General features: G+C 44.9%; 1 protein-coding gene across 1 annotated transcript; it reads left to right on the top strand.

Moving 5' to 3' along the window:
- The first annotated feature begins 998 nt into the window (after window positions 1-998).
- Window positions 999-13,618, top strand: LOC118368014 (membrane-associated progesterone receptor component 2). Its single transcript, XM_035751709.2, has 3 exons — window positions 999-1,415; window positions 10,336-10,491; window positions 12,100-13,618. Exons 1-3 carry the CDS (start codon window positions 1,073-1,075, stop codon window positions 12,195-12,197), a joined length of 597 nt encoding a protein of 198 aa, XP_035607602.1. The 5' UTR covers window positions 999-1,072; the 3' UTR covers window positions 12,198-13,618.
- The last annotated feature ends 209 nt before the right edge of the window (window positions 13,619-13,827 follow it).

The raw sequence follows: 13,827 nt of genomic DNA, 5'->3' as shown, positions 1-13,827 counted from the left end.
TGCTTTGAGAGTGGCTGTTGTCGATGTGTGCAGAGAGTCCCTGGTTCGGGGGGGGCGAGGAGAGGGACAGAAGCTATACTATTACAGTAGCATAGCATTTCTCTCCATTGAATACCGGAAGTTGATGTCAACAACCCTCATCGAATATTCAAAAATAGATTACAATAATGAGATGTATCCACCAATCCAAAGAAATTATAGGTGGGAGCTAGAAAGCCCGCCGTGCCGCTTTGCGGACAATTACTCCCATTGTCAGGGCGGAGACGTGTATCTTATCAGTATGTCCATAATCTTTGGTTGTACTCTACGTATGTTGTAGACTGTAGAGCATGAACCTGCAGGAGCAAGTCACTTCTTTGAAGTTTGCAGAAAACGTCATGTTGTTGTCCAGGGTCAGCCAAGGTTCTTTGCACTCTGGGAGGGGGACAACATGGAGTTGTCAACCATGATGGAGAGGTCTTTGAGTGGCAGGCCTTACCCGTGAGGAAGAGCATCTTGTCAAGGTTGAGCTTGAGGTGGTGGGCTAACATCCAAGCTGAGATATTTGCCAGGCACCCAGAGATGCGTGTGGCCACCTGGGTGTCAGACGGGGAAAGGAGAAAAATGGTTGTCATCCGCATAACAATGATAGGAGAGACCATGTATCCAATAGTACCAGATTTGAAACGATCCCATGTTTTAGTGGATGTGTAAAGTAAAGTAATGGGTTTGTGCTACGATTGACCCATATTATTAGGCGAATTGACCAGGAATTATTGTTCGTGAGAAAGATTCTCAGCATATGCACCTTATTAAAGGCCATGGGCACAAACTGGGCTATTGTTGTCATATTATTTCACAATAACTTAATCCTTACTCTAAATGGCTATGCCGTTAAGAAACCGCGCATTGCTTTCTCCGTGCAACTAATCTCTGGCCGAGAAACACACGACTTTTCGCTATCATTTCAACAAAAGCCCATTGTTGTCTTGCTGGTGTTATTGTGCTGCTCCTTGAATGATTGACTCCGGCCAATCATATGTGACGAGGAGCCCCAGGTGGGCGGGTCTTTGTGTTCGGCTCTATCGACAGTATGGCGGACGACGGCGACAGGTCGACTGGAGCTGTTGATACTAGTGGCGGGCAGACAACTTCAGATGAGTCGGACGGGTTCAGTCTTGGCGGGATGTTGTTAAATTTAAGTATTTTAGTTGTAGTGGTTACCATCTGCTATGTTATTTATCGGCGATGGGGTAAACGGATTGGTGCTGACGAGGCCCAGGGAAGCGAGGCCTCGTCTCTGCCGAAGATGAGAAGACGTGATTTCACTTTGGAGCAACTTGGGGAATACGATGGACTGCAAAACCCCCGGATCATGATGGCAGTCAATATGAAAGTGTTCGATGTTACCACCGGAAAAAAGTTTTATGGTCGAGGTAGGAATCGGTGAATGGGAAAGAGCACACTAGTTAGCGAGGCATTGTAGCTTAGCAACTGTGTCTGGCACCAGTCTAGACCAACACACATGACGATGGCATCGGTTATTTGGGCGCAATAGCCAGCTTCGGCTAGCTAACTAACTCAGTTACAGCAAGTTATTTTAGTGATTTAATTTTGCACGGTAGTTAATCTGGCACTTTTCATTTACATGGTTTTTGTCTGTGCAAGCAGTGTCTTCTAGTTTGTAGCAGTATGTTAACGTTAGACACGCTTGTTTACAAGGTGGTTAAGCTAACTAGCTATCTACGCTACCTGTTATGTAGTTACATCTAAACTAGGTTGTTAGCTAGACAGACTGATCGGCGTTAGCTGAAGTGGGGACCACGAAAACAAGCTAGTTAACTAGTTATCCCCAAAGGCGTGCGGAAAAACCAAGCCCCTGTGCTAGATAGCGCTAAACCACGTCCGTTTTTAAAGCCAGGTTGCTAGGTAGCAAACAACTTTGCCAGTTAGCTAAATTATTATACTGCTAAATATCAGAACTGTTTTTGAGATCATATCAAGTTACACAGCTAGTTAACTAACGTTGTTAGGTTGTCCTATACGAGCCATATTCTGAAGATTAATGCTGTGGACTAGGCCTAGCTGATCAGCTGTAGAAGATTGCTAGCTAACATTAGCTCGGCTCGTAGCTGTTGGCCACTGAAGGACCCTTTAACTTGGCTGGCGGACCCACCCATCAACCCCACTTATGTAATCATGATCATAAATCCATTTACATCATCCATCTAGCGAGCTAGTCTCGTAGGAGTGGAAAGGTAACCAAACATGTATCTAACAATGCAGTTTTAAGAAAAATAAGTGTTATGGTCGATAACAAATAATTAAAGAGCAGCAGAAAAATAACAAAAGTGAGGCTTTATACAGGGGTAACAGCACAGAATCAATGTGCGGGGCACTGGTTAGTCGAGGTAATTGAGGTTATATGTACATGAAGCTAGAGTTATAGTGACTGTATAGCTTCCGTCCCTCTCCTCACCCCTACCTGGGCTTGAACCAGGGACCCTCTGCACACATCAACAACTGACACCCTCAAAGCATCGTTACCTATCTATCGCTCCACAAAACTTGCTGAGCTAAGAACAAATTCTTATTTTCAATGACGGCCTAGGAACAGTGGGTTAACTGCCTGTTCAGGGGCAGAACGACAGATTTGTACCTTGTCAGCTCGGGGGTTTGAACTCGCAACCTTCCGGTTACTAGTCCAAAGCTCTAACCACTAGGCTACGCTGCCGCCCCATGAGTGTGCTGTCTTTCATCCCTCTAGCCTGGTGCAGTGGGACAATTCTTGTTCAGCCTCATAGTAGCATGTTTATGGATAGTTCAACTCCTGTAAATAGTGAACATATTTTTTTTGATGTCCATGGGACAGTTTTCCAACCGTAACATTGTAAAACACTCACAGTCAGTGGGCTATGAGCTTTTCCAACTTGAGACCCTCCTTTAGGAAAATGTGGTGCCGGACAATGTGACCGGGAAGATTTTAATTTACCAGCCATTTGAGAAATTTACCGGACTCCTATGCATTGGCTGTGTAACCAAATCAGGTTACTCTGAGCACCATGGGTGGACGCCAGAGTAACCCATTAGGGTGTGTAACCAATGGTGCTCAGAGTAACCCATTAGGGCGTGTAACCAATGGTGCTCAGAGTAACCCATTAGGGCGTGTAACCAATGGTGCTCAGAGTAACCCATTAGGGCGTGTAACCAATGGTGCTCAGAGTAACCCATTAGGGCGTGTAACCAATGGTGCTCAGAGTAACCCATTAGGCGTGAAACCAATGGTGCTCAGAGTAACCTGATTAGGGCGTCCATCCATGGTGCTCAGAGTAACCTGATTAGGGCGTCCACCCATGGTGCTCAGAGTAACCTGATTAGGGCGTCCACCCATGGTGCTCAGAGTAACCTGATTAGGGCGTCCACCCATGGTGCTCAGAGTAACCTGATTAGGGCGTCCACCCATGGTGCTCAGAGTAACCCATTAGGGCGTCCACCCATGGTGCTCAGAGTAACCCATTAGGGCGTCCACCCATGGTGCTCAGAGTAACCCATTAGGGTGTCCACCCATGGTGCTCAGAATGACAGAAATCACATCAGAGTATGAAATCAGAGTGTGAAATCAGAGTATAGTAATGTATCTTAACAGAACATGCAACTCCTGTAATGAAGCGATTCTTAATGAAAGCGATTTGAGGCAAAGCTCCATTCTAAACAGCGCATATAGTGTCTCTCCAGAATGGGGAGGGGTGTGGTGAAGATATGGTGTGTGTCTCCAGATTGGGGAGGGGTGTGGTAAAAATATGGTGCATCTCTCCAGATTGGGGAGGGGTGTGGTGAAGATATATAGTGTCTCTCCAGAATGGGGAGGGGTGTGGTGAAGATATGGTGCATCTCTCCAGAATGGGGAGGGGTGTGGTGAAGATATGGTGCGTCTCTCCAGATTGGGGAGGGGTGTGGTGAAGATATGGTGCGTCTCTCCAGATTGGGGAGGGGTGTGGTGAAGATATATTGTGTCTCTCCAGAATGGGGAGGGGTGTGGTGAAGATATGGTGCATCTCTCCAGAATGGGGAGGGGTGTGGTGAAGATATATAGTGTCTCTCCAGATTGGGGAGGGGTGTGGTGAAGATATGGTGTCTCTCCAGAATGGGGAGGGGTGTGGTGAAGATATGGTGCGTCTCTCCATATTGGGGAGGGGTGTGGTGAAGATATGGTGCGTCTCTCCAGAATGGGGAGGGGTGTGGTAAAGATATGGTGCATCTCTCCATATTGGGGAGGGGTGTGGTGAAGATATGGGGTGTCTCTCCAGAATGGGGAGGGGTGTGGTGAAGATATGGTGCATCTCTCCAGAATGGGGAGGGGTGTGGTAAAGATATGGTGCATCTCTCCATATTGGGGAGGGGTGTGGTGAAGATATGGTGTGTCTCCAGAATGGGGAGGGGTGTGGTGAAGATATGGTGCATCTCTCCAGAATGGGGAGGGGTGTGGTGAAGATATGGTGCGTCTCTCCAGATTGGGGAGGGGTGTGGTGAAGATATGGTGCGTCTCTCCATATTGGGGAGGGGTGTGGTGAAGATATGGTGCGTCTCTCCAGAATGGGGAGGGGTGTGGTGAAGATATGGTGTGTCTCTCCAGAATGGGGAGGGGTGTGGTGAAGATATGGTGTGTCTCTCCAGAATGGGGAGGGGTGTGGTGAAGATATGGTGCGTCTCTCCAGAATGGGGAGGGGTGTGGTGAAGATATGGTGTGTCTCTCCAGAATGGGGAGGGGTGTGGTGAAGATATGGTGTGTCTCTCCAGAATGGGGAGGGGTGTGGTGAAGATATGGTGCGTCTCTCCAGAATGGGGAGGGGTGTGGTGAAGATATGGTGCGTCTCTCCAGAATAGGGAGGGGTGTGGTGAAGATATGGTGTGTGTCTCCAGAATGATGGCTCAGCAGTATTTATGCGCTCATTTCTTTAGCCTCCAGTGAATCACAGTGTGTCTATATGGCAGAGGCTGATCTCACATTAGTTGATTTTTTTATCTTTTGGATTTTATTTTACTTCTGATTTTTATGATTAACCACGTGACATTGATTTTGAAAAATGATAACGTTATCATTGAAATGAAACTTCCACGAAAATGCTAATTTGAAAATCGTAACTACAGATCGATAGAAATGGTAGGATAAATTGTAAGCTTCCCCAAACTTTAAGTGTTTATAATATAATTACCTCCACGTTTCCATGGTGGGATTTGCCTATAGGCTACTTTGAAGCAAGGCAAGACATGCCTCGTAATATGAAGTAAAACATTCAGGTTTCAAACAATTAAGTAGGCCTATGTTTTTGAAATGCATACTGCCTCCAGCTCACATTGTAAAGTGGTGGGGACGCGCTGATAGCCTATTGCATTCACGTGAATGTGAGGCACACTTCAATTAGGCTACCAGTTGACAAATAGAAATAGCAGGAGTAGCTCCTTTAATTGTGCACCAAAACTGTTTTTAACACACGATTACGTTTAGCATTGTTGTGCAATGAATGGGCTGAAACAAGGAAATTGGCTCCAGCAGCAACCAGCTGAGGAGCTGCAGGAGAAATCCCTCTCAAAATAGGCTGTGTGATGTGTTAGTCATTATGTAGACTCATCAAAATACACACACGCCAAGTTAATTCCACTACATTATGCAAATCAACCTATAGACTGATAAGCGTGGCGGTGACGTCATGGACGAGTATTTCCATCAATTAATCCTTGAGTCTATTGACGCACCTAAGTAACATTTAAAAATCAATCCATCCTTTTAAACTAGAGATCTTCATGGGCTGCGTGTCAATCCACCCCATCCGCCAATGTCGGCCTTCCACATCTGTGGTGAAAGGTAGCAGAGCTAAAGCGGTGTTTGTCAGACCAAGAGACATCATTTTCTCACAAAAATGTCTGTTGCATATGAGTGGTTTGACCGACAAACTGTTGTGACCACTCTCTGGAAAGGGGAGACTCTGACGAACATGATGTTCTCTGTTTAGCTTTACGAGTGTCACGGGACCTGTATGAGGGTAACCCACACAAACTAATGGAAGTAGTTTTGTGCCAGCAAAAATAAGGGGTTAATTGTGTCTAGAAAACGCATATTTCCTGAGCTTTCCGATCTCCTATATATAGGACAGACAGTTAACCTTATTTTTTGACTCTTTTTTGCCATTTCTGAATGTGTTGTTCAATTAGTTTCTATGGGATATTGTAGTAAAGGCCAAATTCAATATGTTATATGTCGTCACTATGTTAGGTTAATTTCAGTCAATAATGGAATGAAAAGGTCTAGGTAGCCTAGCCAGCCAAGCCATTTGTGGCACACCTGTTATGTTAGTGGCGGCTGGCTTGGGTCCCACAACATCCTCTTGCAGAAACTACCTTCATATTCTCTGTGTCCTACAGCAGGACAAGTGGAGAGAAGAGCGAGAGAGGGGTGTTTCAATGTACAGGCCGTGCTGGGGGTCATGATGCCTGTGCTGAAGGGCAAGTGGGCAGACATCGCCACAGACACCTACAGGAGCTTCTGATGTTAAGTCAAACCAAACCACCTCTGGCACTACTTCTTGCAGTACTTGAAGAAAACCTATAGACATTCCCTTCCTGAACCAGACTATTCTTATCACTCTCTCTGGATGTGTCCGAATACCCATACTTGCGTTCTAAATAGTAGGTTGTTAGAGTATGCAAAATAATTTTGTTTAAATGTGACCTTTTAAAAATCAAATATACTTTAAATGCCTGATGCCAAAGCCTAAATGTGTATGACAACAGCTGATGGATCAGATATGAGGAGGATCAACCAATAGCGGGAAACAACGCAATTGCGCATGACACATTCTCAGTATGCCAAAATAAATGTTTTATAGTATGCAACATTTCATCTAGTATGGTTTAAATGCCAGGATGTTGTGCTTATCTCCGCTCTTCATCGAGTAGGATTAGATGTGCACTTTCCCACAATATATTGGAAGAGGTGGGCTGCGAGTGATGTAGCCAACAACAAAACTAGGCTACTTAACTGGGAAGATACCCAAAGCTACTGTGGTGGTGTTCAAATGTAGGCTAAGTAGTTTTTGTTCTCCTTACAATGTTCATGAATATTGCATCTTTGAAAATGATATTTAGATTTCTGAATGTGTCGGCACCGGGAACGGGGATGTGGCTGCGTTACTAATGTCATTATTAATCAGGACTTTTGATTTGAACAGAGTTAGTTTCATAGGCTATGCTACCTTCTTGAATTATTACAGTTATGGATCAAAGCAGTTATTCTGATCTCGTTCCCAATGATCAATGCTTTAGTTTATTATGTTGCTGTCCAGTGGTTCTGAAGTTTGGTTCGGGTCCACGTTTTCTGTGCCTTTTGATTTGAACATTTGAAATGTTTTGGTTTGTGTACTATGCTATTTGATTTATATACAGTACCAGTCAACAGTTTGTACACCTACTCATTCAGGGGTTTTATGTTGCACTTCTATCACTGTATTTAGTCTACGTAATGGTCCATCACTGTATTTAGTCTACTTAATGGTCCATCACTGTATTTAGTCTACTTAATGGTCCATCACTGTATTTAGTCTACTTAATGGTCCATCACTGTATATAGTCTACTTTAATGGTCCATCACTGTATTTAGTCTACTTAATGGTCCATCACTGTATTAGGCTACTTAATGGTCCATCACTGTATTTACTGTATTTAGTCTACTTAATGCTACTTAATGGTCCATCACTGTATTTAGTCGACTTAATGGTCCATCACTGTATTTAGTCTACTTAATGGTCCATCACTGTATTTAGTCTACTTAATGGTCCATCACTGTATTTAGTCTACTTAATGGTCCATCACTGTATTTACTCTACTTAATGGTCCATCACTGTATTTACTCTACTTAATGGTCCATCACTGTATTTAGTCTACTTAATGGTCCATCACTGTATTTAGTCTACTTAATGGTCCATCACTGTATTTACTCTACTTAATGGTCCATCACTGTATTTAGTCTACTTAATGGTCCATCACTGTATTTAGTCTACTTAATGGTCCATCACTGTATTTAGTCTACTTAATGGTCCATCACTGTATTTAGTCTACTTAATGGTCCATCACTGTATTTAGTCTACTTAATGGTCCATCACTGTATTTAGTCTACTTAATGGTCCATCACTGTATTTAGTCTACTTAATGGTCCATCACTGTATTTAGTCTACTTAATGGTCCATCACTGTATTTAGTCTACTTAATGGTCCATCACTGTATTTAGTCTACTTAATGGTCCATCACTGTATTTAGTCTACTTAATGGTCCATCACTGTATTTAGTCTACTTAATGGTCCATCACTGTATTTGGTCTACTTAATGGTCCATCACTGTATTTAGTCGACTTAATGGTCCATCACTGTATTTGGTCTACTTAATGGTCCATCACTGTATTTACTCTACTTAATGGTCCATCACTGTATTTAGTCTACTTAATGGTCCATCACTGTATTTAGTCTACTTAATGGTCCATCACTGTATTTAGTCTACTTAATGGTCCATCACTGTATTTAGTCTACTTAATGGTCCATCACTGTATTTAGTCTACTTAATGTCTTATAGGCCTATCATGCACACACACCTCTTACTCATTTACAGTTGTAAATTACTTCCAATCTGCTGTCATTGGTGTGTCATCACTATAATTTCCATTCCGACATTACATATATCCATCACTGTGCCATTCTATATTGTTGAGGTACAGTTCAAGGTCATTGTTCATACCATATGTAGGTCATATGAACTTCATCCACAACGATTCAGATGATTTTGGAGCTGTATAGGACTGAGGTCAACACATCTCTCCCTGTCTTCCCCAACCAGCTCTCCGGACTTCCGAAGACAAGGTCTCATGCACCCTCCCATATAGTGTTCTTGTCTTTCTCCACAACCACCGATCTGAGACCCAGGGCTGTTGCATCGCGGATTTGGTCGACCATAGACTTTAACAGGGATGCGAAGGCCAGAATTTGAGGCTTTTTACCTAGCCTCTTGAAGATTAAAACTAGCTAGCTAACTGGTGAAGGAGGCTTTTGGCAAGTCTGCCAATACATCCTCCCCTCGCACAAAGGCTTGAAATGCTACTATTTGAATTCAACCCCTAAATTGGTTGTTACTATGTGGCAGTGGTCTCGATCCCCTTTCCAGAAGGCTCCATCACTGAGTTTTCCCCCAGCAGTTTTAGTTAGACTAGCTAGTCTAGCTAACTTTAGCTCTCTAGTGGGGGTGTAGCAAATTCACGAGGAAGCATGTGGGACGTTGCACATACAAATAGCGTGTTTTTGAAAACGAATAAACGTGCATTTTTTTTTAGCTAACCTCTTGTAACCAGCGTTTCTAGCCACGTGGGTCGCCGCCGCCTCCGTGGAGTCACGTGGGTCGCCTCCGTGGAGTCACGTGGGTCGCCTCCGTGGAGTCACGTGGGTCGCCGCCGCCTCCGTGGAGTCACGTGGGCGCCGCCGCCTCCGTGGAGTCACGTGGGCCGCCTCCGTGGAGTCACGTGGGCCGCCTCCGTGGAGTCACGTGGGCCGCCTCCGTGGAGTCACGTGGGCCGCCTCCGCGGAGTCACGTGGGCCGCCTCCGCGGAGTCACGTGGGCCGCCGCCTCCGCGGGAGTCACGTGGGCCGCCGCCTCCGCGGAGTCACGTGGGCCGCCGCCTCCGCGGAGTCACGTGGGCCGCCGCCTCCGCGGAGTCACGTGGGCCGCCGCCTCCGCGGAGTCACGTGGGCCGCCTCCGCGGAGTCACGTGGGCCGCCCGCGGAGTCACGTGGCCGCTCCGCGGAGTCACGTGGGCCGCCGCCCGCGGAGTCACGTGGGCCGCCTCCGCGGAGTCACGTGGGCCGCCTCCGCGGAGTCACGTGGGCCCGCGGAGTCACGTGGGTCGCCGCCGCTTCCGCGGAGTCGCGTGGGTCGCCGCCTCCGCGGAGTCGCGTGGGTCGCCGCCTCCGCGGGGTCGCGTGGGTCGCCGCCTCCGCGGAGTCGCGTGGGCCGCCGCCTCCGCGGAGTCGCGTGGGTCGCCGCCGCGGAGTCGCGTGGGTCGCCGCCTCCGCGGAGTCGCGTGGGTCGCCGCCTCCGCGGAGTCGCGTGGGTCGCCTCGTGTCATTTCTTTAATAGAACCGTATTCTGTTTACTGCACTGCTTCTCCCTACAGATGGTCTTTCTAGAACTGAACCATACAGTTAGGTGTAGATTCTGTTTACTGAACCGTCTCTCTCCCTACAGACGGTCCTTATAGAACTGATCCGTAGTTAAATTCAGTAGGTATATATTCTGTTTAATATACTGTCTCTCTCCCTACAGACGGTCCTTATGGTATCTTTGCGGGCCGGGATGCATCGAGGGGTCTGGCCACGTTCTGTTTGGAGAAAGATGCCTTGAGGGAGGACTATGATGACCTGTCAGACCTCAACGCTGTTCAGATGGAGTCAGTCAGAGAGTGGGAGATGCAGTTCATGGGTATGTTATAAAAGATATGAAACATACAGTACCAGTCAAAAGTTTGGACACCTACTCATTTGAGGGTTTATCTTAATTTTTTTACATTGTAGAATAATAGTGAAGACAAAACTATTAAATTACACATGGAATCATGTATTAACCAGAAAAGTGTTATACAATTCAAAATATATTTTATGTGAGATTCTTCAAACTAGCCACCCTTTGCCTAGATGACAGTTTTGCACACTCTTGGCATTCTCTCAACCAGCTTCATGAGGTAGTCACCTGGAATGTATTTCAATTAACAGGTGTGCCTTGTTAATTTGTGGAATTTCTTTCCTTCATAATGTGTTTGAGCCAATCAGTTGTGTTGTGACAAGGTAGGGGTGGTATATATAAGATAGCCCTATTGGGTAAAAGACCAAGTCCATATATTGGCAAGAACAGCTCAAATAAGCAAAGAGAAACGACAGTCCATCATTACTTTAAGACATGAAGGTCAGTCAATCTAGAAAATGTCAAGAACTTTGACAGTTTCTTCAAGTCCGGTTGCAAAAACCATGAAGCTCTATGATGAAACTGGCTCTAGTAAGGACCGCCACAGGAAAGGAAGACCCAGAGTTACCTCTGATGCAGAGTTACTAGCCTCTGATTGCAGCCCAAAGAAATGCTTCAGATTTCAAGTAACAGACACATCTCTACCGCAACTGTTCAGAGGAGACTGCGTGAATCCGGCCTTCATGGTCAAATTGCTGCAAAGAAACCCCTACTAAAGAACACCAATAAGAAGAAGAGACATGCTTGGGCCAAGAAACACAAGCAATGGACATTAGACCGGTGGAAATGTCCTATGGTCTAAATTTGAGATGTTTGGTTCCAACTGCCGTGTCTTTGAGACGCATAGTAGGTGAACAGATGATCTCCGCATGTGTGAATTCCACCGTGAAGCATGGAGGAGGAGGTGTGATGGTGCTTTGCTGGTGACACTGTGATTTATTTAGAATTCAAGGCACACTTAACCAGTATGGCTACCACAGCATTCTGCAGCGATACGCCATCCCGTCTGGTTTGTGCTTAGTGGGACTATCATTGTTTTTTATCATGGAAAAAAAACACCACTACTCCAGGCTGTGTAAGGGCTAATTGACCAAGAAGGAGAGTGATGGGAGTGCTGCATCAGATGACCCAGCCTCCACAATCGGCCAACCTCAACCCAATTGAAATGGTTTGGGATGGGATGAGTTGGACCGCAGAGTGAAGAAAAATCAGCCAACAAGTGCTCAGCATATATGGGAACTCAAGACTGTTGGAAAAGCAATCCAGGTAAAGCTGGTTGAGAGAATGCCATGTTTGTGGTTACTACATGATTCCATGTGTTATTTCATAGTTTGATGTCTTCACTATTATTCTACAATGTTGAAAAACCCTTGAATGAGTAGGTGCATCCAAACGTTTGACTGGTACTGTATGTTTGGATATGAAGACATGTAGGCTATAAAGGTACTGTATGTTTGGATATGAAGACATGTAGGCTATAAAGATGTATATGTATGGCTATATTGAAGCCCATTGAAGATGAGAATTCAGAGTGCAGTTTGATTTGACCCTTGTGATCTCTCATTTCAGAAAAATATGATTATGTTGGTCGACTGTTAAAGCCTGGGGATGAGCCTTCAGAATACACAGATGAAGAGGACATCAAGGACCACCTGAAACATGACTGAACTGTTGTTCTGTTCTGCTCTGTTCACACCACCAACCAAAGCCCCAAACAGCTGCCAGCGCCCGCCTGCCCCTCTCTCCCCCGCCCCTCTCTCCCCCGCCCCCTCTCCCCCGCCCCCTCTCCCCAGCCATTCGTCCTCCTCTGATTGGATGGTCCGGTGGGCGGGCTCTGAACTGACTCCTCCATCATACAGATCACCACCAACAGAAACCAATGTTGACAAACTGTTTCAGGTGGGATTTGAAGGACATTAACTTGGTTTTGTGCTGTTTCAATATCTGAGAAAGGAAAAGAAACAAAACATTGCTAGAATGCTAGAATTTTCCTTGTGATGTCACGGTTCTCTTCATGTAAACAGAAGCAGAGTGGTTGTCAAGCTGAGAGGTTGTGATGGTCAGAGAAGACTGGGTGGAAAGGGAGAGCTTTTAGTTTTGTTCTTCTCCCTCTCAACTGCTTTAGCATTCGATTTGAACCTTATCAATCAATTAATCGATTGCCTGTGAGACTTTTGTTGAAGAAAACAACATTTGTTTAACTTTCCCCAATTGAAAAGGCAGTGCTGTGGCCTAACCAAAGGCAATGGGAGGGGAGTTATATGTTCGTGTGTTGGTAGTGTGTACACTACTAGGTTCTCTCTGTCAACATGTCGTTCTGTTTGTGGGTTTCCATGTGATTCTATTTGTGTGTGTGGGGGGGGGTAGTAACACATTTAGAATCACTCAGATTGATTGATTGGGTAATACAAAGGGAAGGTCAGCTGACAGACAGTTCTAATCAATCAACCATTTCCAAGCCACACTACTAGATGTCTGTACAATCCCCAGGACATGAAATGGTCAAAGTATTAATTGTGCCTTATTTTGTTTTATACTACTAAAATCCTGACCAGTCTAAAAAAGAAAAAAAAAGAAAAAAACAAGTGGGAGATTTGTAAAACTATTGTACCCTTCCTGTTTATTATATCTTTATCTTTGAGGTGTTCTGAAGAGCAGTCTGCTTTAGAGGTATCAGATGAAGGCATGCTCTGGTCTGAGAGAGACTCCCCACATCACAACCTTGTATGTATATATATATATATATATATAGACCTCCGTGTTACTGCCATATTTATGTAGTTAATGTTGAATTCCATATATTTCTGTGTTGTATTGGCCAAAAGCCCCATGTTTTTTTTGTTTTTTAATGTGGGTGAATTTCAAAAGGAACATTGAAAGTGCTGTGGGGTGGGATCGGGGTATGTTCAAATTTGGGAAAGAAGTCGCTTGTAAATATATCTATCATTTTATTAAAGCATGTGCAACAATGATGAACTATGCTGAATTCCTGCCACGTCATGTATTTAATGTTGGGTATGTGTCTGCAGAGAGAGACCGAGGCAAGGGATTCCTTCATGCATAATAAACTGATTTGGTTAATAATTAATGTCTGATTTATGTTAAATCATTGTCTGTGTAAGACAGAAATGTAGAATGTTACCATACATAGTCAAATACCCATCTCTACTTTACAGAAGGAAAACTATAGGTGACATTCAAAAGGCCACTGATACTACACTGAACAAAAATATCAACGAGTTTAAGGAAATCTGTCCATTGAAATAAGTTCATCAGGCCCTAATCTTTGTATTTTGC

Source organism: Oncorhynchus keta, unplaced genomic scaffold, assembly GCF_023373465.1.
Source record: "Oncorhynchus keta strain PuntledgeMale-10-30-2019 unplaced genomic scaffold, Oket_V2 Un_contig_26638_pilon_pilon, whole genome shotgun sequence".
Classification (NCBI taxonomy): Eukaryota; Metazoa; Chordata; class Actinopteri; order Salmoniformes; family Salmonidae; genus Oncorhynchus; species Oncorhynchus keta.
The sequence above is the reverse complement of the archived record's forward strand: the minus strand, read 5'-3'. Positions and strand labels throughout refer to the sequence as shown.